A 25,745-nucleotide genomic window follows, 5' to 3' on the forward strand; every position below is an offset into this window, starting at 1 on the left:
TTAACATGTATTTTTGTTTCAAAATTTATAAACAGGAAATTTAAATAGAAAACAAAAATGGCAAATGAACACAAAAATACTTTAATCTCACCAGTAAACAAGGAAGTGTAAATTAAAACTAGATATTTTTCACCCTTCAGAATGGCAAAAATAGCATTGCTGTTTTAGAAATCTAATGCTATATAAACAAATCACGCCAACACATATTTTAAAAAATCATTTATTTCCTCTCATGGTTTCTGCATATATTAGGAAATCAGTAGGGGTCTAGCTGGGCAGTTCAGTCTTGGGATGTCTCATTCTCACAATTCTGCAATCTTTTAAGGCTTGACTTGGGCTGGAGGGTCCATTTCAACAGCTGGCAAGTTGGAAGCTGATCTGGTTCCTCTCCACAGACCTTGACTGTCCTGGTGGCATGGCAACTGGCTTCCTGAAGAATGAGCAAAGAGAGCCAAAGCCCAGCCTCAGAAATACCAGTCACTTTCACCACCCACACAGGCCAGCTCTATGGTGTGGAAAGGACACCATACAAAGGCATGAAAGTTTGGAGGTGAGGACCACCAGCTAGCTATCGCAATTCCAATTTAGCTTCCACCTTGGCTCAAATGGGAGGAAATGAGCGCCCCCCCCCCCCCCCAACACACACCTATTACTGGGTGTGTAAATTGTTGTACCTCATTTAAATGGTAATCTGACATTTACGACTAAGATTTAAAAAGCACATATCTTTACATATATCCTAAGTGAAGGAAATATGTATAAGGATGTTCAGTGCACTAATGCTTAGAATAACAAGGGGCGGGGGAAATGTTATGTATCTATAAATTAAAGAAATAGATAAATTATGAAATTTACTGTGAAGCAGTAAAAAAAAATTTAAAAAGTAGCAGATTCATGAATGGCAATGGGAAGATTTCTGACACATAATTAAGAAAACCAGCAGAGGGGCTGGGGATATAATTCAGTGGTAGAGACCTTACCTATAATATGCTGGGTACTAGAGGTTCCACTCTCAGCACCACTAAAAATATAAAACATATAAAAAATATAAAACGCAGAAAAGGATACACATTTATTCACAGAAATAGAAGTGAACCAAACAATGAAAACTGATTTGTGTATACACATATGGATATGAAAATCCACAGAAAACTTTTGCAAGGACACATAAAAAAATCTGGCAGTTACTTCAGAAAACAGTGTAGTATGAGGAGAGGAAGCACCACTTTTAAGTTATGAATGTCTTGACAGAACATTTAACAAAAATGGCTTTAATAATGTAAACATTTTGAATTGGTTAACAAGGTTTGCATGACAACCTGAGATGTCCTCTTATAGAAAAGATGTTTGTGGTGGTTAGACTTCATGATTTGTATTTTAGTTTTTCAGAGGTTTTTTCTGGCTTAATTATGGATTTTTTTTAGTTGATGCTATGATTTCATTGATCTCAGAACGTGTCAGAAAATTAAGAGAGCAAGGTCTCAACTTCCAAGTCTGTTTTTACTTGCAGTGTAACAAATAGGAAAGGGATGTCAGATACGCAGGCACTCAAATATTTGGCTCCCCTTTAGCCTTTCCATTTCTTCATTTGTACAACAGGGATATGAAACACTACTATTCTCCAATATCACTATGACCAAATAGGACACTGAAACTCACTGGCTCTCATTAGAAACTCAAAAAGTGTGGGGCTGGGGTTATGGCTAGCACTTGCCTAGCATGTATGAGGCACTGGGTTCGATCCTTAGCACCACAAAGTAAACAAATAAACAAAAAGATAAATGAATGAATAAATAAAGGTACTGTGGCCATCTATAACTAAAAGGAAAAAAAAAGTAGCCACAATGTTTGGGCTAATTCTAAACCTCTTATTAGAAATAAAGCACTGTTTTCATCAAAATAGAGAATGTCACTGTAACAGTGCAGGAAAAAAACATCATGATGAACTGGTTTACTATTACTGTGCCCCCAAGAATATTAAGGAAGGCAGGCTTGAATCAGAGTTATTAGTTTGTGAGTTTATTTGCTTGGACTATTAAGTATAAACAATTTATATTGTCAAATTAACTTTAGAAAAGCTTAGCTATACAAGGAAAATCTTTGTTTCTAGTAGTTAAGTATAATGCTTTCTCAAACTGAATATACCTATTAAAGCTTTTATATTCCTGAAACACCTACTAAAACAGCAACCCACACACAAGTCCATGATTCTATAACCCTGCAACTTGATAGAAGTAAAGATACATAAGTAAATCTTGACTACATCACTATTCACTAATTTTTTTACTTGGTCATTTAACTTCCCTGGGCTTGAGTTTTTCTGTGAAAAATGAGAAATTTGGGTTAAATAATCTCTAACAACCTATCCTACCACAAAAATACATGATGATAAAGTATTCTCTAGCTCTCCCTTAATCAGAGGTAATTCTTTTCCTTATAAATTGACCAAAGAATCAGAAATATATCTTGTTCACCCTGTGAATGTGATTTCTGGCAAGACTTAGAAGGAAAGAAGGATGGATGGAAGGAAGGAAGAAAGGGAAGGAAGGAAGAAAGGAAAGGAAGGAAGGAAGACCCCAAAACACACTGCAATAGAAAGCAGACTGGAATTTCTCATGATGTGATCTGACCCAAAACCAGGGCAAAAATCTGTCTTAAACATGAGTGACAGCAGTGAAAAGTCAATCAATCAATCATAAGTATAATAAAAAAACTTGGTGTAATTATTCATGCTGTGCTCTAGCAATCATTCTTTAGCTACAACAGACTAGGTGCTTTTAAGTTAGAAGATCCTAAATGATTACTATATATAGTATAGCCTATAATGAGTACTGGTTTATCAAGGGCTCTATATTCTCAAATGTATTTGGTACAAATTAACAGTTCCAAGTTTACTATGATTTAACTTTACACACTATTGAGAACTGTTCTATCTTATATTTCTGTATTATTTCCAAACTCTTCTGTATAGTATCTATTAACATGCCTGGTATATGGTGCACACCTGTAATCTTAGCTACTTGGAAGGCTCAGGCAGCCTGAGCAATTTAGTAAGACCCTGTCTCAAAAAAAAAAAAAATTAACATACTCTTAGAGTTGAAACTACCATGGAATATATTTAAGGAAAGTGTGTGTGTGTGTGGGGGGGGCTTTGGGTGAAGCTTAGTGGCAGGATACTTGCCTAGTATGTGCAAGGCTCTAGGTTCAAACCCCAGCACTACCTCCCATACAAACCCTCCAAAATAAGTAACCATCTTTTTTCCTTGACAGTTCAATTCTGTGGAAACACAGGACATTGGAATGCCAATCATTTTTTTCTGCTTAAAGTCACAGTAAAAATTAGAATGTATTCTTTTCCAAGATATATTCAGATCAGTTCCAACAATTTACTACCATCTTTATAAAAATGCTTGCAGATCTCTGTTTTCTTATGAAGGTTAAGAGGATGGTCAATAGGATCATCAAAATACTCACTGTGTTAATATCAGACACTGCAAGGCAGGTGTCAAGTCTCTCCAGTTTTAAGAGCTTGGCCACTATAGGCTGCTATGATTAACTCAAGAGTCTGAGAGTTCCAGAAAACTTTCTAACACTCAAGACTCAATAACTTCATTTGCATAAACTGCTTCTTTTGAAATGTAATATTTTAGCAAATAAGTGATTTTCCATAGAGCTTGGCTAAAATTAAAAGGCAAATATTAAGCCTCTTGTTTCAGGATCTTATTATGTATTTTATAATAATATCATGCTCTACTGAGGTTGCATAGGGTGAAAAATCTCTGAGCATTTCCTTTTCCTGCATGAAGAGTTGAGAACTTACTTTACTGACATCACAAAAGAATGTGGAGGCCTGGGACTGTGTCTTTTTCACTACTGCTTCCTCCATAGTACTATCACAATGTTTTGTACATACACACTTAATGAATGTTCATTTAATTGGAGAGGCATATGGAACATCTAGAAAAAACTTCATATAGTATATAAGTACTGTAAAATAGAGTTACAAAGTTTCAAAGTCAAGATTATTTTATTCAATGAGGTAGATAAAAATACAACTCAAAGGTAAAGCATTTAAGTGTCCACATATTATGGAATTTACAATGTTTATTTGATTCATGCTGCCAATGTTAGATGCTCTCATAATTCATGTCTATTAAGTGCTTTCCAAGATTTAGCATACATAGTAAAGATTTATATTTGGCCAAAGTAGCTACTAAAAAGATGTAAGGTAAAATAATTCACTTTATTTCTTAAATGCCTACATATTTACAATCATAAAAATTTTCATGCATTATATAACTTATGACATACTGTACTTTCACATTTGTTAAAAATTAAGAACCTTAGGAAAATCTAATTCAAACCACTTATAAAGAAATTAATGGCTCATCAGAAAATGTTAAATTACTTTTAGCCCAAGATTTTATCACAATCATGAACAGTATATAATCCTGAATACCATCATTTTACTTTTAAAACTATACTTACGTTATTTAGATTAAAATCTTATATGGGGGCACAAAATGTTATGCCAAATTATAATCACGTATGGAAGGGAGTTTTTAATTCAAGATTTCATTATGGTCCACAGTATAAAGATATATTTTAACAAGGGTTACATGATGGATAGCCAGCAAAAGAAATATGCTAGCAGAGGGTAGTAAATTGCCAACTAAGCATGCACTGAATCAACAGACTACTTTAGGCCATGGTAAGTTCTTGATTATTGCCAGCTTTTCTATAATATTCAGGTTCTCAAAGGTCAGTGAATTTTATAATTATCTCCAAACAATTTTCTTCATGGTCATTTAAGCTTTGTCTAAACAGCTGGGTATGTTGCCAAGCAACATCACCATCTCCTCTGCTTAATTCTGCTTCCAAAATAACTCCAGTGGCACCAGAAAAATCATGATAGGAGCGAAGACTTTTATCTGTTGGAGGGGGAAAAAAAATTAACACTTTGCTTTTGGTATTTTTACAGACATAAAGAAATAGAAGAAATAGTTTTAGAATGCATTTTCTATAGGGTGACTTGTAGGCTAAAATCAACCCTTAAAAAAATACAAATGCATATTATTCTCTTTGGAGGAAATGCATCCTTTGAAGCAAAGAAATAGTTTTTCTTCTTGCATTTATGCTCAACCACAAAAAACATCAGCCTTTCTGATACAGATTTTTATTTAAAAACAGGTTTTTATTTAAAAAAAACATTTTTACCTCAAAAGTATGAACAACTTTTCAGTATGAAAAAGTCAGAGCTACAAGTACAAGCAGTCTTAGAGCGGTAAATAAACACTTCATAATTAATTTTCCAGTCAAATGCTTACTTACCGCCTGTCAGGTCTACTTGAGCTGTATCAGACTGCAATTTCCACTTTATTATTCCAGTCTGGAAAGTTTGACTACTTGTTCTAATAGAAATGGTATCCACTTTTAGGCCAACTGACCCACATTCAAACTTCCAGGAAACATAAGCAGAAGATGATCCTTCCTTTCGGGCTAAATACACCTATAAAGTAGGGAGGGGAGAAACGGAATTCTCAGAAATGATCAAATAGTGTAGAAAACAGTGGAAAGTCTTTTATTGCCACAAAGCACGATGTACAGTTATTTAAAAACGAATTTTCCCCCACTGAAAATATTTTTCCTGATAACATTTTTTTTCCACTTTATTACAGCTTTTTTTTTTTAGCATCTTTTGGTCTGGAATAGTTAACTGAATGCAGTTGCCCTATAAGTGCAGCTCTAAAGCCCACATACTAATAAAATTTTGGTAAATCATTATCTTTTAAATTAAGAAGTTAAATTAAGCTATTTAAAATAAACTTTATGATGAATACCGCTTTTAAAAGGAATGATTATTTTAAATGTAATTATTCCTTAATTTATCTTCTAAGACTAGATACCACATAAGCTTTCCTAGAGAGAGACAGGCCAGTCTCTAAATTGAGATACCTTACCATTGCTAACTACTAGTTCAACAGGTGACACACCCACTTCTCCAGTGAGCTCTCTGTTCTTTCATCAATATCCTTTCACCATTTTATTTTTGATTCTGGGGACTGAACACAGGGGCCTTTATCACTAAGCTATATCTCCAGCCCTTCTTATTTTTTAAGACAGTGTCTTGCTAAATTGCTATGGCCTAAGTTCCTGAGGTTGTCCTATGATCCTTCTGCCTTAGCCTCTGAGTTGCTAGGATTATAGATGTGTACCACTGGGCTTGGCTACTCCTTACCACATTAAAGGTTCACAATTTAAGGCATCCAAGTCTATGGGATGCTTCCAGCTCATTCCGTCTCATAATTTCATCTATACTCCTTAATATATTGACATGAAAACAACTGTAGTCTATCACAGGCAACTTCATTCATTGAAGCTTAAACCCCAAAGGATCTAACTCTTCAATTTTTTATCCAATTTGTCTACCTTCCCACAAAAACCTATGTAGTTCTTCAAAATGTCTCAAAAAAAAAAAAAAAAAAAAACCCTTTCCTACTTTCACTGTATTAAAATTTTATTCAACTACCTATACTGATCAATGCTAAGTGCTCTAATAAAATCAATGTTTTAAAAATGTCACTGTCTTCATGTTATCCGTCTGGTCTAGAATACCCAGCAAGTACCTGGTTCTGCCTGAAGACCAAGCTTTCACATTTCTCCATAATTTCATCTCACCTTGAAATGCCAGTACTTTTTAAATTCTTTTTAGATGTTGATGAACCTTTATTTAATTTATTTATTTATATATGGTGCTGAGACTCAAAAACCAGTGCCTCATGACATGCTAGGCAAGCGCTCTACCACTGAGCCACAACCCCAGCCCTACATGTGTTTTTGTCTGATTTAATTTAACCAATTTTTAGGCTCTCTGGAGGCACAAGTTTTGTATATATAGCATAGGAAATATTAAATATTAATTATTAAAAATTTGAATGTAATTTGTTTATTTTCACAGTATGCATTCAAATTAAACTCCATTCTTTTAGAGACACCTAATCCACACTCTCTTTAGCTCTAAGGCAAACATGTTTGAAAGTACCATATAAAATACACTTGCTATGGAAATATTTTACTATATATTCTAGTCTTTACTCATCAGGTTAAAAAAAAATCAATCACTACTAGCATTCTAGTTTTTATTTGGCAACCTATATCTGTTTTCTCCCAGGTTAATTTAATTCAAAAGTTTTTAGTATCAGTAAGTTAGAGATTATATAACAACTGAACAATCACTCTCCAAGGAAAATGGTCTTGAACTTCTTAGACTACACAAGTGTATAGTCAACTATTATTGTTGATAAACCTGATGTATGGACTGTCAACTGCTCCACTCACATTCAGAGCCACCACTACAACACTCTGTCATGCTGACATGTTCCTACTATATGCTCCTCTTACAGCTGTATGTAAGGAGAATGTGGGACTCAGTACTACATTACTACATGAGTGTTCCTTTAGAGTTGCTGGTTTCACCAACCCTAAACTTCTGGCTATCTGTCTAGGGACTATCAATGGCTTTATTACTCTTTCAAGGAACTGGCTACTAAAGGAGGTTATTTGGAAAAAATGAGCCAAACAAAGGAGTTCCTGAAAGAAAGAGTTGGATGAAACCAGAAGATTTGGGGCAAGTAATCCTAAGGCAGAAATAGCTAAACTCAAATTTATGTCTCAATATGTAATTTTAGGTCTTGTGTATTTTCACAGCTCAGTAGTTTATGAATGTCCCCCGGAAAGTATGGATATGTGATAGTTTGAAATCAGGTCAACTTCAGATTTCTAGCTTACTCCAAGAATTGCCTTAATTATACCATATGGGTCTACGTCAGAACTGTGTTTTGAACTGTAATTGAAGGGTTGTGGTAGGTAGCTCCTGAACACACCTAAAATAAATGCTTGTTTGAGGACTTAAATTATGTCCTAAAGGCTTTAGCTTTTAAGATCTTAAAAAGTTAAAGGATGCAATGGAATTTATGATTGAATTCTTAAGTGTTTAAATATACAAATATACTGTGAGCAAATGAAGAGATCTTTTATGCTAGAAAATGAGGTAAGATTGAAAATCCATCTTTTTTTTAAACATAATACATTCTGTCTATAGCATTTTAACCAACTGAAAGAAACTATGTAGAGGTGATGGTAGGAAGTAATGAAGAAGATACTCAGTTTGGTAATTTAAAATAGGCCAAAATAATAGGATTTATATAAAAACCTCTAATTATGGTCCTGTCCGTATATGATAAATATCAATAAAACCAGGGACTATAACTTATTTTAGAGGGAAAAATATTAATCTTCAAATATTTAGAGCTTTTAAAGCTCTAAATATTCACTTGCCTAGAGGGGAACAAACTCATTTCTTATAATTGTTGATTGATCCTAACTTCCTATCTGATAGACAAGTTTTTGCCTTATTAATTTTTTAAATTCACAGGTTTAGTTTACTGTGTACAGTTCTACATGCTCGGTTTACAATCTGTGGATCTACTCAGGAGTTAAGTGTTGCTTTCCTACTTTAAGAGTGTTAGTAAAATCAGAAGTTATGGAATTTGTCTCTTCTAGACGGAATTCTATATATCACCCGACCCCATCACCAGTGACCCACCCTTGCCCCTCTTTGGCATCTGTAAGTTATGCATACATGACTTGTAGGTGAGAACAAGACCAGTGTATTTGTGATATAAGGTCTAAATCATACTACTCACAATGTGTAACAGAATTTATCCTTTGGATTGTGGCTGTAATCACCATTTTAGGGATTGAGAACAATTTGCATATAGCTTCTTTATGTATTTTGTGTGGAATACAGAAGACCTTTGCTTAAAGATTTTTCGATTACTACATTATCAGGCTGCTATGATTTCCTGGAGGTTTGGTTTTTAGTGCGCTGTTTGAAGCCATTCTTCAGTACTCTCTTAAAATTATTCTGCTTAGGTTGCTAAGATTCACTCTAATTAAGTTCACTATACAGCAGGCACCCTGCAGTCAGTCATTCCTACAAGACATCCAGCAGAGCAGCTGTACTTCAAGGGATTTTAATTCAATGCTGGTAAACTGGTATTGCTCATGAATCTTATTTTTGGTTTTTCCATTTTATCACTGAAATTAAACATGAATCCACTTTTCAGTTCCCACTACAATTACATCTATTATGTATTTCTGATTTGCTCCATTTATAGTTTCTGGAATTACTTCTCTGGAACACCAGTGTGATCATGTCTTCCCCCTGTCTAAACCTTTCCATAGTTTCCTACTACATAATTGTCAAGTAATCAAATCCCTAGGACCTGGCAACTGTTTACTGCTCTAATCTCATTTCCCACTATTCTCCTTCATATTCCCTACTACCTACTTTTTCCAATGTATCAGATGTTTCTTACCTCGGTGCTTTTGTACATACTATTTCTCATGCCCCCAAACCTTCCTTCTACATTCTATACTCATACTGAGAAACTCTCTTTCTCCTCTTGTAAAAGCCATTCAAATATAATTCCTGCTCCAAGGACTTCTCTGACTCAGGAATTCAATAGCTTTTCTTTTTGTTTTTCCTATAGCATCGTATGCAGATTCATATTCTTCTAACACTTACTCCATAAATCTCAACAGTTGGTCCCCATGTCTTTCATTAGTCAATGTACACCTTGAGATTTGCTTCTTCTAGTCATTCCTCCCTGCATGCCAAGCACAATGTTTGACAGGTGCATGTTTGCTGAATGACTAAATTAATGAATTCTTGACATAATGCCATGCACCAAAAAGTGCTAAATGATGTTAGTGAAAAAGAGAGTGATAAAACTGCTCAAAAGTCAAAAGTATCTAAGATCAACCAAGGGATGATGAATAATCTTGGCTATCTATAGTCCACATACATTTTTACAATCAAAATCTTTACTAATCTTTTATTAGGGATGAGGATTATACTAGATACATAGTACAAAAGTAACAAGGTAGTAAATGACAAGTAAGGTCTTTGCTTGAGAAATATTTAGTGGAAAAAGAGACAAATAGTCTATTCTTACATGTATCTGTTGAATAAATACCATGAAGGAGAGGTTCATGGTACAATGAATCTATAAAGGGTGAAATGGATTCAGTTAGCTGGGACTGCAATGAGGTTTAAATGAGGTTCTAAGGATAAGAGTCAATTATTCATTTAAAAAGGGAAGTAAAGGAGGTTCTGTGGAGAAGATGGACAGTACAGTTGCAACGCACAGAGGAATGGTTAGCATAAAGCAAGGCAAGGTCACAGAAGGGAGCTAGTCTCCTAAGAGTACTCAGTAACAATTTAGGTTTTGAAAACATTTCTCTAGTCACAGAATGAAGCACATCATTAAAAGGACCAAGGCAGATGAGGGAGACTGGTTAGGAAGTTATTAACATCCTAACCTAATTTATTAAGGTACTATCACTTGCCTCCCCCCCCAAAATATACTGGTCTCCTTGATTTAGTTAGTGTTCTATATCCCTTTCAATTCAGGTATCACTGAATAGTACACTTGCCAAGTAGAAAATTTAGCAACTCCATATGACTCTGGGAAAATACCTCTTTGAGAGGGTAAAAATCTGTTCTAAAAATCCAAGAGTAGGCTACAAGAGATCTGTCATGATATGAGGTTGGAGATTACTGAGGAAAGATGTAGAGCTAGACAATTCCTAACTGTACACATGCTAGTAAAGAACTATCAATTTTTAAATGGAATATACAAGTTTGATGATGTCTGTTACTTCTGGGTTGTCACTCTTCATGAGATTCTAGTATTTTTATTCACTGATATGAAGTACTGTAAGTGGAAATGAATTCATTCAAGTTTTAAGAAATGATGCCTTGTATAAAAATATTATCAAGGCATTAGCTTTTTTCAAATAACGGTCTGTTTTCCACTTAATGGCCTTTGTATCTCATTTATATCATCTAACTCTTTTTTAATATAATACTCTCTCTCTGGCCACAGTGTTCTATTTAGAGATCTCAAAACATGCTATGTAGTTCATGTTTTTTTCCTGCTGTTTCCTTGCTTAACAAACACCTACTCATCCTTCAGCATCCAGCTCAAACGTTGCCTGCTCTGTGGAGCTTTGCGCCCAACTCCCATAGCCAGAGCTAATTGCTCCACCTCTGTGTTTCCATAGTAATGTGATGATATTCTTATTATAGCACTCTGCATGGTGGTGAAGAGGGATGCTTACATTCCAGTTTCCCCTGTTAGAGTGTGAGGGCAGGAACTATATCTTCATCTTATTATTCATGTGACTAAGAATAATGCCTGGCACAAATAATATTTACATACTCAGTAAATATTTGATTTGGACAAATAGATATATAAGACAGAAAAGAAATATGCCCCAGGACCCCCCTGTTTATCAGAACATCATATCTTCTGCAACACAACATTATTTTCTCCACTATTACTTTCCTTGTTAACATGGTTGGTTAAAAAGAAATGCATGATTGTTGTTCAGTTAGCAACACAGAGTGATTTGCAGTATATAATACTTCTACCCTGCTTTCTGATTAGGAGATTTTTAGGCTAAAGATAGTCTTCCAAAGATGTTAATTCTCTCATTAACTATATAAACTACAGATATACACACCTGGAAATTTTAAAATTTTTCTTCTTTAGCAAAAGAAGAAAATCCCCAAATTTGGAATTTTAATAATCCTGTTATTCTTACTTTAGTATAAAAAGTTCCTTACTTTTATTAAAATATAATGTGATTTAAACTGGATATTTATACGTTAAGCACCACATAAGTTTTATAACAAAATCTTATGATTGGGGGGAAAAAGAAAGTAGGAACCTTATTTCTGTATCTTTTGTACCTGATGAATGCCTACTACAGTGACAGCATACAGTAATATTCATAAACACTAGCAGCTCGTCATCTGTGACTCACTTTTTAAATTTACTCAATACATCTTACAAATGAACAATTTCCCTCCCATTTAAATATCTTAGCAAGTTAACTTTAAAAGCTCCTCATATAAGTTAATTGGCTCCTATGAAAATTTATCAATAATATGCTCAGATCTATTAGGGTCACTTGAGTAGCTCAGAGTTTGTTTATGGAATGCTTCTAAGGGGTAGGGATGTTTAAAGGCAAAGCCTCTTGTTACTGATAATGAGATAATAATGTGCAATCTAATATTATAAGAACTACTATGGTCTGAGCCCCCTTTTATTCAATTTTTTTAAGACACAGAGAAAAAAATAACCAATACTGTTGCTTACTCATTCTCATTTTTACGTAATGAAAGTTTGTTAGATGTAGCTTCCTAGGCATTTGGACTAAATCTACTACAATTCCTAATGTAATATACATCTGTGAAGGAATCAAACAGCAACACACTTTATGTATTCAAGCAAGACAGTCACATGAACTGATGACTTGACTGTTTCCCATGAAAGAAATTTAGCCTCTTTGATGAAAATGGATATTTTCTTTATATAAATGCAAGAATTCCTAGTGTACTTTTGATTACACAGTAGAAACAGGACTTTCTTTCTTAAGTTAAAGAATTACTAAAAACAATTTTGACATATCAGTTTTACCATTATACACAACTGAAAAATGAAGCCAATCTATATTTAAACAATGACAAAAGTTTTAAATAATTTCATGTATTAAGTTACCATGTTCCAGTCTGTTTCAACTTTTCTGAATATGGATTCCATTTTCCACACACCATTCTCCCATCCAGAAATGGTCTGATTGTTATTTGAAACTCGAACATAATGATCTTTCACAATATTGTAACAAAGGTGGAGTTGTTTAGAAATCTTCTCACTTTCAGAGGGAATGAACAGGGCTTCCTTTCTCTTAAAAAGAAAGCAGAATTAGTTTTTCAACATTAGAGGAGCTACTATGTCTAGAAATAAGAGATTTCTTCAACTTTGAAAAGGAAAAAAAAAAATTGTGCCAATGGAAAATTCAAATTGGTTAAATTTTATAGGTTAAATATGAGTATGATTGCTGATATAACAACAAACATTAATAGAGAAAAAACAATGAGCTCTGCCTTAATTTTTATGATTTGTGATCTAAATTCATTCATTATTCTCCCTTTCCACCTCCAGAACTACCATCTATTACTTGGATCACTCCAAAAGTCTCTGAAAGCTGACTTCTAGCTTTCAACTCTTAACTCTTCTATTCATGCTGAAAGTGATTTTTTAAAAAAAATTATAAACTGGGTTATGTCTCTATTGCTTAACTCACTTCACTGATTTCATGCAGTAGTTAAACTCTAAAAGCTCACCACCAAGACTTATCCATGTGTTCTATCCCTGTCCAACTTCTCCAGTGAAATCTCATATTACTCTTCCTTGTTTCTAGGCTCCCATCACATTACTCTTCCTTTAGTTCCTCAAAAAGGTCTGGCTGTTCTTACCTCAGGGCCTTGGCACATGTAGCTTCCTGTCTAGGCTGATATTCTTTCTCATCCTTTAGGTCTCAACCTAAAGCTACTTCATCAGTTTCCGCTCCTGATACTCTAAGGTAGGAGAATGTCTGAGAGGTAAGGCTTAAAGTAGTCTTTTTCTTTTTTTAAAATATTTTATTTTTTAGTTATAGGTGGGAAAAATATCTTTATTTTATTATTTTATTTTTATGTGGTGCTGAGGATCGAACCCAGTGCCTCACGCATGCTAGGCATGCGCTCTACCACTAAGCCCCAGCCTCAGCCCTAAAGTAGTCTTCTTCATGTGTGAAATTACTATAAAAGTTCAAATTTTACCTTAAAATTACTGGCAATTTGTGTTTTATTCAAAAATAAATCCATGTTTGAATAATTTAAAATAACCCCTGCTTCCTGAAACCACTGAATTAATCTAACATTTCAAAGACAAACAGCATTCTGGGTCAGATATTCTTTGTATCAAGGTCTGTTCTGTGCAGAGCAGGTTGTTAAGCATCCTAGGCGTCTATTCACTAGTTGCCAGTGACAGACATCTCCCTCAAATTGTGACAACTAAAGTGTCTTTAGATAATGCTAAAGGGTCACTAGAAAACAAAATCATCCATTGTTGAGATAATCTATGTCAAAATCTTGCTATAATATTTACTAACTGACCAGGAAAGGAGGCAAGATTTTTTTTCTTTTAAATTCTGGGCACTAGGTATTAAAAAATAGAAAAACATCAAATGTACACAAAACCTGAGCACAATGTAAAAGATCTTAAACACAAGTAGAGAGATATATATCTATTAAACTCTCTATATATATCAACATCACTGTCAGAATTTGAAAACAGTAACATTAAATGTATGAAAGAAAACTCTCTAGTAGAACCTAAATATTGCTGCCATAAAGGTAAACAGGTAGTTTATTATTTGGGGGAATTTATTTTATAATTATGATTTAGTTAGTATACTACATACAAGTCACAATGAGCATGTAACAACACTTTCCAATTTTTTCTTCTTTTCTTTTGCAGTGCTGTAGATTGAACCCAGGGCCTCAAGCATGCAGGGAAGAGCTCTGTCACTGAGCCATATCCCCAGACCCTCTTCTCTTCTTTATAAAATAGATTTCAGGGTGCTGATACAAACCAAATGAAAATAAAATTTAGAAGGACTATCTACTATTTTATAAATTATAATAATCACTAAAGGCAAAAGAAAAATAAATGTATATAACTGAACATAGCTGCATATAGGTACACAACTACTCAAAGCATTGTGGGGTAAAAGTAACACATTTCATAAAATGTTTTTAATCTAAGATTAAACCTTTGCTGCCTGGAAATTTTTCCAAATGATTCTAAGATTTAGTTCCTAAAATGGTTTAGGATTAATATTTTTCTATGCCCTTATAAAACATTTATTTCTAAAGGGGAAAACATTATTATTATTATTATTTTAATCCATGGCACTAAGATGGGTCCTCAGCAATTGAGAAATTCTAAAAACTTTCAAAAGGGAAAACAATCTGGATATATGACACAATTTATACTTTTAAAATTTAATCAACTTAATGTGCCTTTCAAGAAAAAGCACACAGATCCATTAAAAAAAAGAAAAGAAAAAGAAATAGAGACCCAAATAATATCCATGTTTTAAACTGAACACAGCTGTGAATTAAATTAGCTCTTTTTAAGTGGCTTCATTTAGATTTATACTTGTAACTTGCACTGCATCAGCAGTAAATCTGAATTATTTGTTGAGTTTAGTTTTGTAATTCTAGGGCTGAACCAATACTTCTAACTGCCTGCTACAGATGATGGGACAAATTAAAAAGCACACATTAAAAAAAAAAAGCAAAAGCAAACATAAAATTTATTGGGGATGATCACTCCTTTTGGACGTATTCCTTCATTAAAGAATTGTAACAATAGCAAATTTAGAGAAAGTGAGCATAAAACTTTAATTTGTTTAGAACTGTTTATCTTAACATGTGATGGGTTATTTTCCTTTCATATTTTTCATTATGTAGCTTCCTAGATATTTATATTAAATACTCTCCAGTGATTTAACTCCCTATGGCAAGAGATAACCCATTGTACTTTCTTAATATTCATTACAGAATCTAGCACATTGTCTTTCACCTGGTGTATGACTATAGAACCTAACCAATTAAATTTCCATTGTTAATTATTTAATTTTTCAAGATTAATCAAATGATAATAATCCAAAAGTTTGATAATTCAAGTCATTACAGCAACAATAATTTTTTGCTAATACCAGATATATTCAAGCATGTACTAAGAAACATACACTTTCATTATCTGAATTACCCAAATTCTATATTTTCCCCACTGTGCTTTATAAAGCTTTCTTAGGGGAGAAACAAAAAGTAAAACAGGATTCCTTTAAATGCACTACAATATTATTTTAAAAGATTTGAATGGGCATGTCACAAAAGATATCAAGAAATGTGAAGAATTAGCATGCATTTTCATTAATCATCACCAAAATACAAATTAAAACTGCAATGGTACTATATACCATCATAACTGCTAAACTGAATAAGGTAAACAATACCAAGTGTCAGTAAAGATGTGGAAAAAATCTTTCATACTGCTAGTACTTACTAGTTTACATTCAAGTGGCACAACCACTTTGGAAAAATTGGTTAGCAGTATGAACTAAGTATAAGTGTTCACACACTAATACTCTATTACCTAGCAATTCCATTCCTGGTATATATCTAGCAGAAATGCATAAATGTACTCAATGAAAACACTTATATAAATGTTGGCAGCAGAACAATTTTTAACATCCAAGTCCCAAGTCCAAATGCCCATTAGCAGTGAAACAGATAAATTAAAACACACAATGGAATATTATATAGCAATGAGAACGTATACTGTATCACTGTAACATGTATGAATCTTACAGAACAACATAATATTGTGTGGAAAAAGCTATATAGAAAGAGTACATACTACAAGATTCCATTTATATAAAGCACAATAACAGGCAAAACTAAGATATGATGTTACAAGCCAGGATGACAATTACTTTTGGGGGGGAAGTGACTGGGAAAGAATTCATCCTTACTTCTAGGGTTCTGGTATTCTACTACCTATTCTGGTTAGTGGTTACATGGATGCTAAATTTGTAAAGTAGCATAATTTGTACAGTTTTTTCTGTACAAGTTGTCCTGCACTAAAAACATTAAAAAGGTAAACAATAGAAAAATCCTGTTTTAAAATGCTTTGCTTTTTATGTGATTATACAACCTCAATTAGTGGTTTTTGTCAAATGTTGCATTTCTAAATAATTACTCTGCAAAGTTAACTGAAAGGTCATTACCAATCTATTTTGTCTGTAAGCATACTACAGGAAGCAGGAAAGTAAAAAGATTATCATTTTAGAAAAAATTAAATACCTCTAGACCCATTTCACCTCGGGCTACTCTCCAAGCCACTGACCCAGATATTCTTCCACCAAGTTCTCCAGGTTTAGGAGTTTTGGGAGATATAAACTCAACAAGCTCTACAATAATCCTGTGGAGAAGTTCTTTTCTTCTGTTTTCTGATAAAGATAGTTGCCTCTGTAATTAATGTTTAAAAAACAAAGTTAAGATTAGGGAAATGTAGAAGTCCATCTCCAAGCAAGAATATACTTAAAATATTTGCATTTTAAGAGGTCTTGAAAGATGTAACCAATGTTATTTCCATACATATAGTATTTGGAAAATAAAAAGGAAACTGGAAAACTTACTTTTATAAATTTTATGTTGAGAAATCATTTAACACCTACTTCTAACTCACCACAACCTCTGTTAGTTTAGATTTAAAATGGAGGAAGCACCTTCTGCTTCTGGCTGTGATGGATTAGCTTATGTTAAACCAACTGTCTTTCGAAGAAAAGCTAGGGAAACACACTGACACTTACATATAAAACACCTGTTTGGATGCGACAGAAAGCTACCAAGGCAGCCAGAACCTGAGAAATCAAGATCCCAAGGGAAAAAAATGAATTGAGGTGAAGGGAACACACTGCATCTCTTTTCCCTTCAAGACATTTGCCAATTATGAAGTGGCATAAAGAGAAAAGCCTGGAAGTGAAGTACAAAATGGGGACATAAGTGCTGAAGACCAAAGCAAAATTCTCAGCAAAATCAAAGTGCAATGAAGAAAATAAATTGGTGTTCAGAGTCTTCTGAGACAAGGGGCTCTAAAAAATACTCCAAGTTTTCAGGGTAGGATCTCTGAAGGACTACAGAGAATTAAGAGCAAATGGAAAGAGAATTCTTAGAAGATCAAATTAAAAATGGACTGAAACTTAACTGTGAAGGCCAATCAATTAATGGATTAAGGTTATCTGCCCTATTCTAGTTGCTAGCCAGAGCAAATTTATTTATTTTTAAATTATGAGAAAAAACCCAAAATTTAAAATTTCAATACTACCAAAGAGATGAAAGTTCTTCCTCTCCTCAGAAACAGTCATAGTGATTTCCTGGCCTTATTTCAGAAACTTTCGTACATGAATGTATTTATATGTATATACATACATAATTAAACGTTAAGTATAAATTATTATAAAGGCATGCTGCTTTCATAAACAATATATTTTTATGTCAAGTATGACAAATATTAAAATTGTTTCACTGACCTTCACAATTCAATCTAAAAATATAAAACCCATATTTTCAGTGAGTCTTCAAAATTTTCAATGAACAAAAAGACATTTAACATATTAAAATATTCATACTTGCAAAATAATGCTATAATTTTAAACATTGCAGTGGGTTAAAATATGGTTATTCTTGATTACATAAAAAATTTATAATGTTCTTTCAAAAAATGACAAATAACCATCACATACCTGCTTATTAATTCCATTAATAGTTTCTCGAAGTAATTCTTCTTTAATCTCAGTTCTTCTGGAGATCACCTCCTCATGTTTACAAGAATATCTCCAAGTGACATCAACTACCTGAAATAAATTATAGAATATAAATATTTTAAAAGATTATAATCATCTACTTTCATTTAAACATTTAGGATGCATGATTCTTAAATACAATTTTAAAAATACTATCCTTTAATATTTAAAAACCCATGAAAGAAAGTGAAGAGAATATTTTTTTTTCTGTACATGTGTACTTCCAAGAAGTACAGGTTTATTCCAACATAAAAAGATGAAATTTTCAGAATATTAGCCAGGATTTATCTACAAAGCTGATTCCACAATACTAAACAAATTTTCATTTTTATCATATCGAATTTATATTACAAATCAACTGATTTTTGACAAATGTGAAATGACAATTCAAAGGCAAAAAGAAGTCTTTTAACAAATGATATTACAATAATTCACTAATAATAATTATAATTCATTACTACTACTAATAATAATTCATTGCATACTGAAAATGAATATCAACCTATACCTTGGACCATATGCAAAAATTAATTCAAAATGGATCACACACTAAATGCAAAACTATAAATATAAAATTTTTAAAAGAAAATGAGAGAAAATCATGACCTTGAGCTACCTAGGCAAAAATTTCTTAGCCACATCAAAAAGGCAAAATCTATAGGTAGATTGGACTTCACTGATTTCTTCTCATTTTTTTCTTCAAAAGAACATGAAAAGTTACAGACAGAAAAACCTTTGTGAAGCACATCTGATAAAGGACTTATTTAAGAATATATGACAAACTCTCAAAACACAATAGTAAGATCTCATTAATGGAAAACAAATAAGCAAAGGGGACATACAGATGGCAAATAAATACATAAAAAGATGTTAAATAATATTTGTCATTAGAAAAGTATAAGCATAATAATATATTGCTACATGTATCTGCTAAAAGGACTAAAATTAAAAGGTTAAACCATACTAAAAATTAGCAAGGATGTGGAAAACTGGGAATTCTCATATACTGCTGGTAAGCAAGTAAAATGGTGTAATCACTTTGGAAAACAGTCAGCAGTTTTCTAAAAATATATGTATACCTACCATGATTCAGTCATTCCACTCCCAGGCATTAAGCAAAGAGAAAAGTACATGTCCATAAAAAGACTTGTATACATGAGTGTTCTCAGCAGCATAATTTAAAATATCAAAAACTCGAAATTGCCCAAATATCTATCTATAGGTAAATGGATAAACAAATTATGGCGCATCTACACAGTGGAATACTGATTGTAATAATGATTTTTATGGGTGAATACAAATGACAAAAATGTACTAAATTATACACTTTAAATATATGCAGCTGATTATATGACATTAAACTGTCAATATATATATATTTTTTTCTTGAAAAATAATTTTCTCACATGCCCTACCTCATCTTTAGAAAATGCTATGACATAGGAAAGCTTCTTGCCCCATCCTATTTCATAAAGGAGTGGTTTGTCACAGACATCTTCACATGCATCACAGTGCAGCCACCGCTGCTGAGAAGGAGAAAAGACTTCTGTCCAAACATGGTCTACTCAAGTGAGACAAGAGAACAAAAATAAGGAAATAAAATGAAATTTATAAAATCAGAACAACTTCCAGGAACTATATTCAAACTCCTACAAATTATGTAATGAAAATTAATATTCTAAATTTTAGTTATGAATGAGCATACTTGTGTTAATTTCTCTTTCTCTTTAAAATCCTTGAAAACATTGCTGAAATACTCTCATACGGTTTTAGTTTTAATTAAAAATGTGTGTTGTAACTCTAAAGAAGAAAAATGTATTAAACAATAGCATCAAAAACATCTGGCTTAGCTGGGTGCGGTAATGCATGCCTAAAATCCCAGTGACTTGGGAGGCTGATGCAGGATGATCACAATTTAAGTCCAGGTTGGGCATCTTAGGAAGACCCTGTCTCAAAATAAAGAGTAAAAAGTACTGGGAACACACAGCTCAGTGGTAGAGCACTCCTCCTGGGTTCAACCCCCAGTACTAAGAAAAAATTAATACTACTTTTCAATTTGTAGTCTCTCTCTGGACCCTAAGACTCAGAACCAGAAGGTCTAACAGGATCTCCTGATAGTGATGCTCTCTGTATTTGACTGTAAGAGAAGAACCATCAACTGAGGGTTTCACTTGAGTCAAGAAAACAATGGAAACACAAGTAAAACTCTAAACAAAGAAGACAAATTTTTAACATGTAGACAATGAATCATTTCTAAACAAAGACAATACAAATACATGGCTTTTCTTATATTATTTTTGTATACTATAATTTATTTACTAAATCATTTATAGTAATCCCTCTGAAAAAGATTTTTATAGCACATTACTATACAAAAATAGCATTATTATAAATGCTATGGTAAAGTTTTAATAAAATAATATTTAGAGTACAAAGTACATGTCCATATAAAAGACTTGTATACATGCTAAGTATATTACAAAAATCTTGTGATTCCTTTAAAAAAAAAAAAAAAAACTTATAAGGTTGGTATTGCTGTGATTTTACAAAAGGCAAATGGAAGCTCAGAATAACGAGGCCCGAGAGTAAAAAAATGATGGGCTCAGACTGAAAACCTGAAACGTGAATCTACAAAACCCTACTCCACTCTTCTCATACCACAATCTGTACCTGTGTAATCCCAAACATAGCGAGCTTCAAATCCTAAAGCTCGACAGCACAGTGTAAAACAATTGGCCCACTCGCCACACCGTCCACATCTTGTTTCCAAAAGTTTCTCGGGATCGTTATACCTGGTGTAAAACAACAAGAAAGAAAAACAGCTTTGAGTTATCAAAAACCAGGATTTCAAAATAATTTATATTACCTCTATGCTAAACATTAATCATGTTTCTTAATTTCTTATTTTAAAATATTGATTAACGAGCCTAGAGTATATAAGACACTGTGCTAGAATCTTCGGTGAAAAATGATTTAACAGTGATATTTCCTTTAAGGTGTTTACAATCCTAAGAGAAAGAAGAAATTAACATGAATAATTTTATTATACAGCAGAATGTGATAAAAAACATACAAAAGGTCAGACCTGACATTATGGAAGCGTGGTTGTGGAAGAGAGCTTCTATTTGAACTGGGCTAAGAAAGATAAGATTTGTACATGCAGATTCTCTAGGAAATCTGCTTAAGATATTAAACATTACTCTAGCAGGTGATATAATTAGCTTGTTGTGTTTAAAAGGTAAATAGCTACTCAGTGAGGATAGGATTTCAGCTTAGTTTAACTTAAAAAGGTATTTTTCTTTCTAATGATATTGACTATGATGTTACTCTTCTGAAGTATTTAGTATCTTGTTAATTTGAAAGTATTTTTAATTTTAAAAATTTTTAAAGCATTCTTTTAAAAAATTATAAAAGCATAATAAGAATGGTACTTTCAGGGGCTGGGGTTGTGGCTCAGTGGTAGAGTGCTTGTCTAGCAATTGGGAGGCCCCAGGTTCGATCCGCAGCACCACATAAAAATGACAACTACAACTAAAAAATAAATATTAAAAAAAAATGGTACTTTGAGAACATCAAATTTTGCATATTGTATTGAGAAGGAGTTTGAGCTGATGCAGCTAAGCAGGTACAAGTACCCGAGCTGAGCAGAGATGTCAACCATGAGCCTGGGAAGAAAAGGAAACAGTGGCATGAATGGACTGGCTCTGTAATAATAAGTTTATTAAACTGATGCTACATTAAATGAATTTAGAACTTAGGTAATTAAGTAATTGAAATAAAGTATAAATTTACATCAAGGGGTAATAACAGAATTAGAGCATCATATGTCTCCATCTTCTATATACACTACTGCTGCCAAAGTCAAATGGACCAGATTAAGGGCCCTGTGGTAGAGCTCATGCTTAGCAGGCACAAGGCCCTGGGTTCAGTCCCTAGCACCAAAAAGACAAGACTGGCTTTCAATTAATAGTGTTTAGGGCTGAGGATATAGTTCAGTGGCAGAATGCTTGACTAGCATGCTTGAGGTCCTGAGGTTTAATCCCAGCACTGCAAAAACAAAAGCATTTATTATTCAAGCTCTATAAAGACCAGCTAGCATTGAAACAAGCAAAAAATCAGAAAGAAAAATAACACTTTGCATAAATATCTATGCTAGTCTTTGCCATCCCACATACAGCATTATTAATTTAAATCTAACTGCCTAGAAATAGTTTATGAAGAGGATTCAATTACATACACACACACAGACACACACATACATACGTATCACATACATATATATACACATACACACACGTAACTCTACTAATCTCTATAAAGGGGCTATGCAAATAAATGCATGCTAACTGATGAAATAACACTAATTTTAGATAATTATTGGTTATTAGATTCTGATAACATAGAGCTGATTCCAAATTAGATACAGAAATGAGCCCCTAAACTCCCAAAATTCGCTACTTCAAAAACATGGTATCTTTTCTTGCCTGATAATACAACCAAATTTTTTAAATAGTATCAATTAAGAAAGTCTGATATAAGAAAATCTGATACATAAAATATATGTACATTTATATATTAAAGGATGGAAAAAGTTCATGCAACAATAAAACTTCCGTAGTTTAAAATTTAGAGCCATAAGGAGTAGCTGAGGTTGGGTGGAAGAAAATTTCTAATTAAAACAAATTTGTCTTTGTTAAGAAAATATGATCACAATTTATTATATACTTTTACCTTCCATATTATTATTTGATGACTAAGTATAGCATATATAGCATATTATATTTACCATCACAATGATCAGAATTATTAGTATTGTTATTTGATATCAGTATTAGTTATCTGAAAAGTAAAATTATATATTAAAAGTACAAGATTTACAGGATTAAAAATACTTCTTTCACTAACATTCAAAATTCAAAATCTAGAGCAAGATACAACAAACTTCCTATGAAAGGACAGACGGTAGATATTTTGGACTTTGCAGGTCATATATATGGTCTATCATCAATATTCAATTGTTGCAGCCTGAAAACAGACTATAAGTAAATGAATCAGCATGGCTATGTTCTACTAAAACTTTATTTACAAAACCAGGATGTGGGCTAGATTTAGCCTGCAAGTTAGTTTGCAGACCTCTATTCCAGAGAAATATATTTCTAATAATTAATAAAAAGATTAAAAAGTTCATTTAATAAAAATTCACTTCTAACTATTTTATTAAGAGATTATTCTCATTTTATTTTCTAGGTACCCACCTTGGGAATCGATTGCTGAGCTGGCATGTATCACAGTAATGATCTTCTACGTTCTTTGCACCCCATTTCAGTTCATCATCATTGGGCAATAATGATTTATTTCTAGATCTAGTCTGTCCACCACATTTGCTGCACACAATATTATTCACCCAGTGAAAAAATTCCTCCTTGAACCAGTGCAAAAGCTCCAGCAAAAGAAAATCCTCATCGCTTATATTAGTACCTGAGAAGTTAGAGAGAACCAAGACCTAAAGTTGAGAAAATCTAAAAATTTTATGTAAACCCCAATTTATTTTTATAGGTAATTATTTACATGTATGAACACACAAGACATGAACAAGAACATGTTATAAAATAACAGCTGTCATCTATAGAAGAAGAATGGGACCAACTGAGAGTTCCTGTATAATATGAAAGTTTTCCATGAGGAATCTATAAATGAGTTAGTTTCATTAAAAACAAACTTTTAGAAATAGAGTACTGCCATCCTCTTCAGTCTAGTCCCTACATTTAGCAGCCAGAATGAGTACATTAAAAATGTAAGCCAGGGTCAGGGCGTAGCTCAGTGATAGAGCACTTGCCTAGCAAGCTCAAGGTTCTGGATTCCATCTCCAGAACCAGAGTGGGGAGAAAAGCCACATCATGTCACTCAAAAACCAATAAACTGGTTTTCTTCCACTTCATTCAGAATAAAATTCAAAATTTCTATTCTTGTTTTTCCAGCTCACCTTCTGTAGTAGGCTAAAATACAGACCCCCAAAAGATGTCCACATCCTAATCCCTGGAGCCTATATAGTTACTTTATATAGGGGGAAAACTGCAGATGTAATGAAATTAAGGATCTTCACTACAGATATTATCCTGGAACATATGGATGGACCCTAATGCAACCACATATATCCTCATAAGAGGAAAGCAGAAGATTTTACACACAGAAAAGAAAGGCAACGTGAAGATGGGGCAGAGAGCTTTCTGAAGATGCTGGCTATGAATACTGGAGCGATGTAGCCACAAACCAAGGATTACCAGTAGTTACCAGAAGCTGGAAAAGGTAAAGAAAGGATTCTACCTTGTGGAAGGAGCATGGCTCTGCTGACACTGATTTTGCCCTGTGATACCAATTTTTAAACTTCTGGCACCCAGAATTATGAGAATAAATTTGTTTTTTAAAATTCATCAAGTTTCTGGTAATCTGTTGTAGTAAGCCATAGGAAAATTATATACTCTCTCATCTGTCTTGCTCATTCTACAGCCACAATGCCCACCCTCCCTTCTTCCCTTGCCATCTCTCAAATGTGCCAAACTCATTCTCACCTCAGTGGGCTCCTTTGTTACTGCCCTCTCCTGGAAAGGGAAATCACTGCTATTCAGAGAGAATTTCCCTGATAATTCTATACCAAACAGCATTCTTCCTAGTTACTCACTCTCCTTTCTGTTATCCTGACTTATCTTCCCAGCACTCATTACTACCTGAAATACTTAAGTTGTTGGTTTATTTCCCTTTGGCTATCTCTCCCCATGATAGCAGGTCCTTTGTTTCATTCTCTGCTATGTACCCAACACCTAGAACTGTACTTGCTACATGAGATGCTCAGTACATATCTGAATGAACAATGTAACAGAAAAGTCTCAAGATATTATTTAGAATTGACACTGTTCCCCAAATAGGCATTATTAAGACAGGAAAAGAAAAGAAAGAAGACGGTATATTTGTATTTCTGGGAAGTATGATTCCCAAAGTCAGGACCACTTGAGGGTCAGTATTACTTGGTTAGGTTAAATAATATTCTTAATAGCAGCTCTGAAAAATGGATCTACAGAATAATCACTCAGGCATCTAAGAGATAATAAGTATTAAAGGGAGGTCTGACTTAGATGATAAATCCTGTGAAGACATTATTTAGAGAATGGAAAGCTTAAAATACACAACCAAGACTTCAAATTTACAAATTTTGTATCTTCAAAGATTCCATATAAATGTAAATGGATTTCTAGTAACTTCCCAGTAACAAAATTTAACAATTTTAGGACCTAAATTTATCCCCTGAAAACCTATGGAGAAAACAGGTAAAAATCCTCAGTAGACATCCTTCAATATACCTTTAAAGCTAAACACTCTGCACCCCATGTATTCATATTCAATTCAGCAGGCCAACA

At 33.3% G+C, this 25,745-nt stretch overlaps 1 protein-coding gene across 3 annotated transcripts in view; it reads right to left on the reverse strand.

The window, feature by feature from the left end:
• Positions 1-204: 204 nt before the first annotated feature.
• Positions 205-25,745, reverse strand: part of Ngly1 (N-glycanase 1) — a 54,412-nt gene continuing 28,871 nt past the window's right edge. The window contains exons 5-13 of one of the 3 annotated variants that reach the window (XM_027932532.2): positions 23,589-23,811; positions 21,004-21,125; positions 19,749-19,894; positions 18,274-18,384; positions 16,832-16,996; positions 12,633-12,818; positions 5,332-5,509; positions 981-1,021; positions 205-430 (exon numbers count right to left, since the gene is read on the reverse strand). In XM_027932532.2, coding sequence (XP_027788333.2) covers positions 981-1,021; positions 5,332-5,509; positions 12,633-12,818; positions 16,832-16,996; positions 18,274-18,384; positions 19,749-19,894; positions 21,004-21,125; positions 23,589-23,811 — 1,172 coding nt within the window. In that variant the 3' untranslated portion in view covers positions 205-430. Of the gene's footprint in view, positions 431-980; positions 1,022-4,008; positions 4,932-5,331; positions 5,510-12,632; positions 12,819-16,831; positions 16,997-18,273; positions 18,385-19,748; positions 19,895-21,003; positions 21,126-23,588; positions 23,812-25,745 lie in introns of those variants that run through there. The other 2 variants (XM_027932531.3, XM_027932533.3) reach the window with 2 other exon arrangements.

The sequence above is a fragment of the Marmota flaviventris genome, chromosome 1 (assembly GCF_047511675.1).
Source record: "Marmota flaviventris isolate mMarFla1 chromosome 1, mMarFla1.hap1, whole genome shotgun sequence".
NCBI classification, from domain to species: domain Eukaryota; kingdom Metazoa; phylum Chordata; class Mammalia; order Rodentia; family Sciuridae; genus Marmota; species Marmota flaviventris.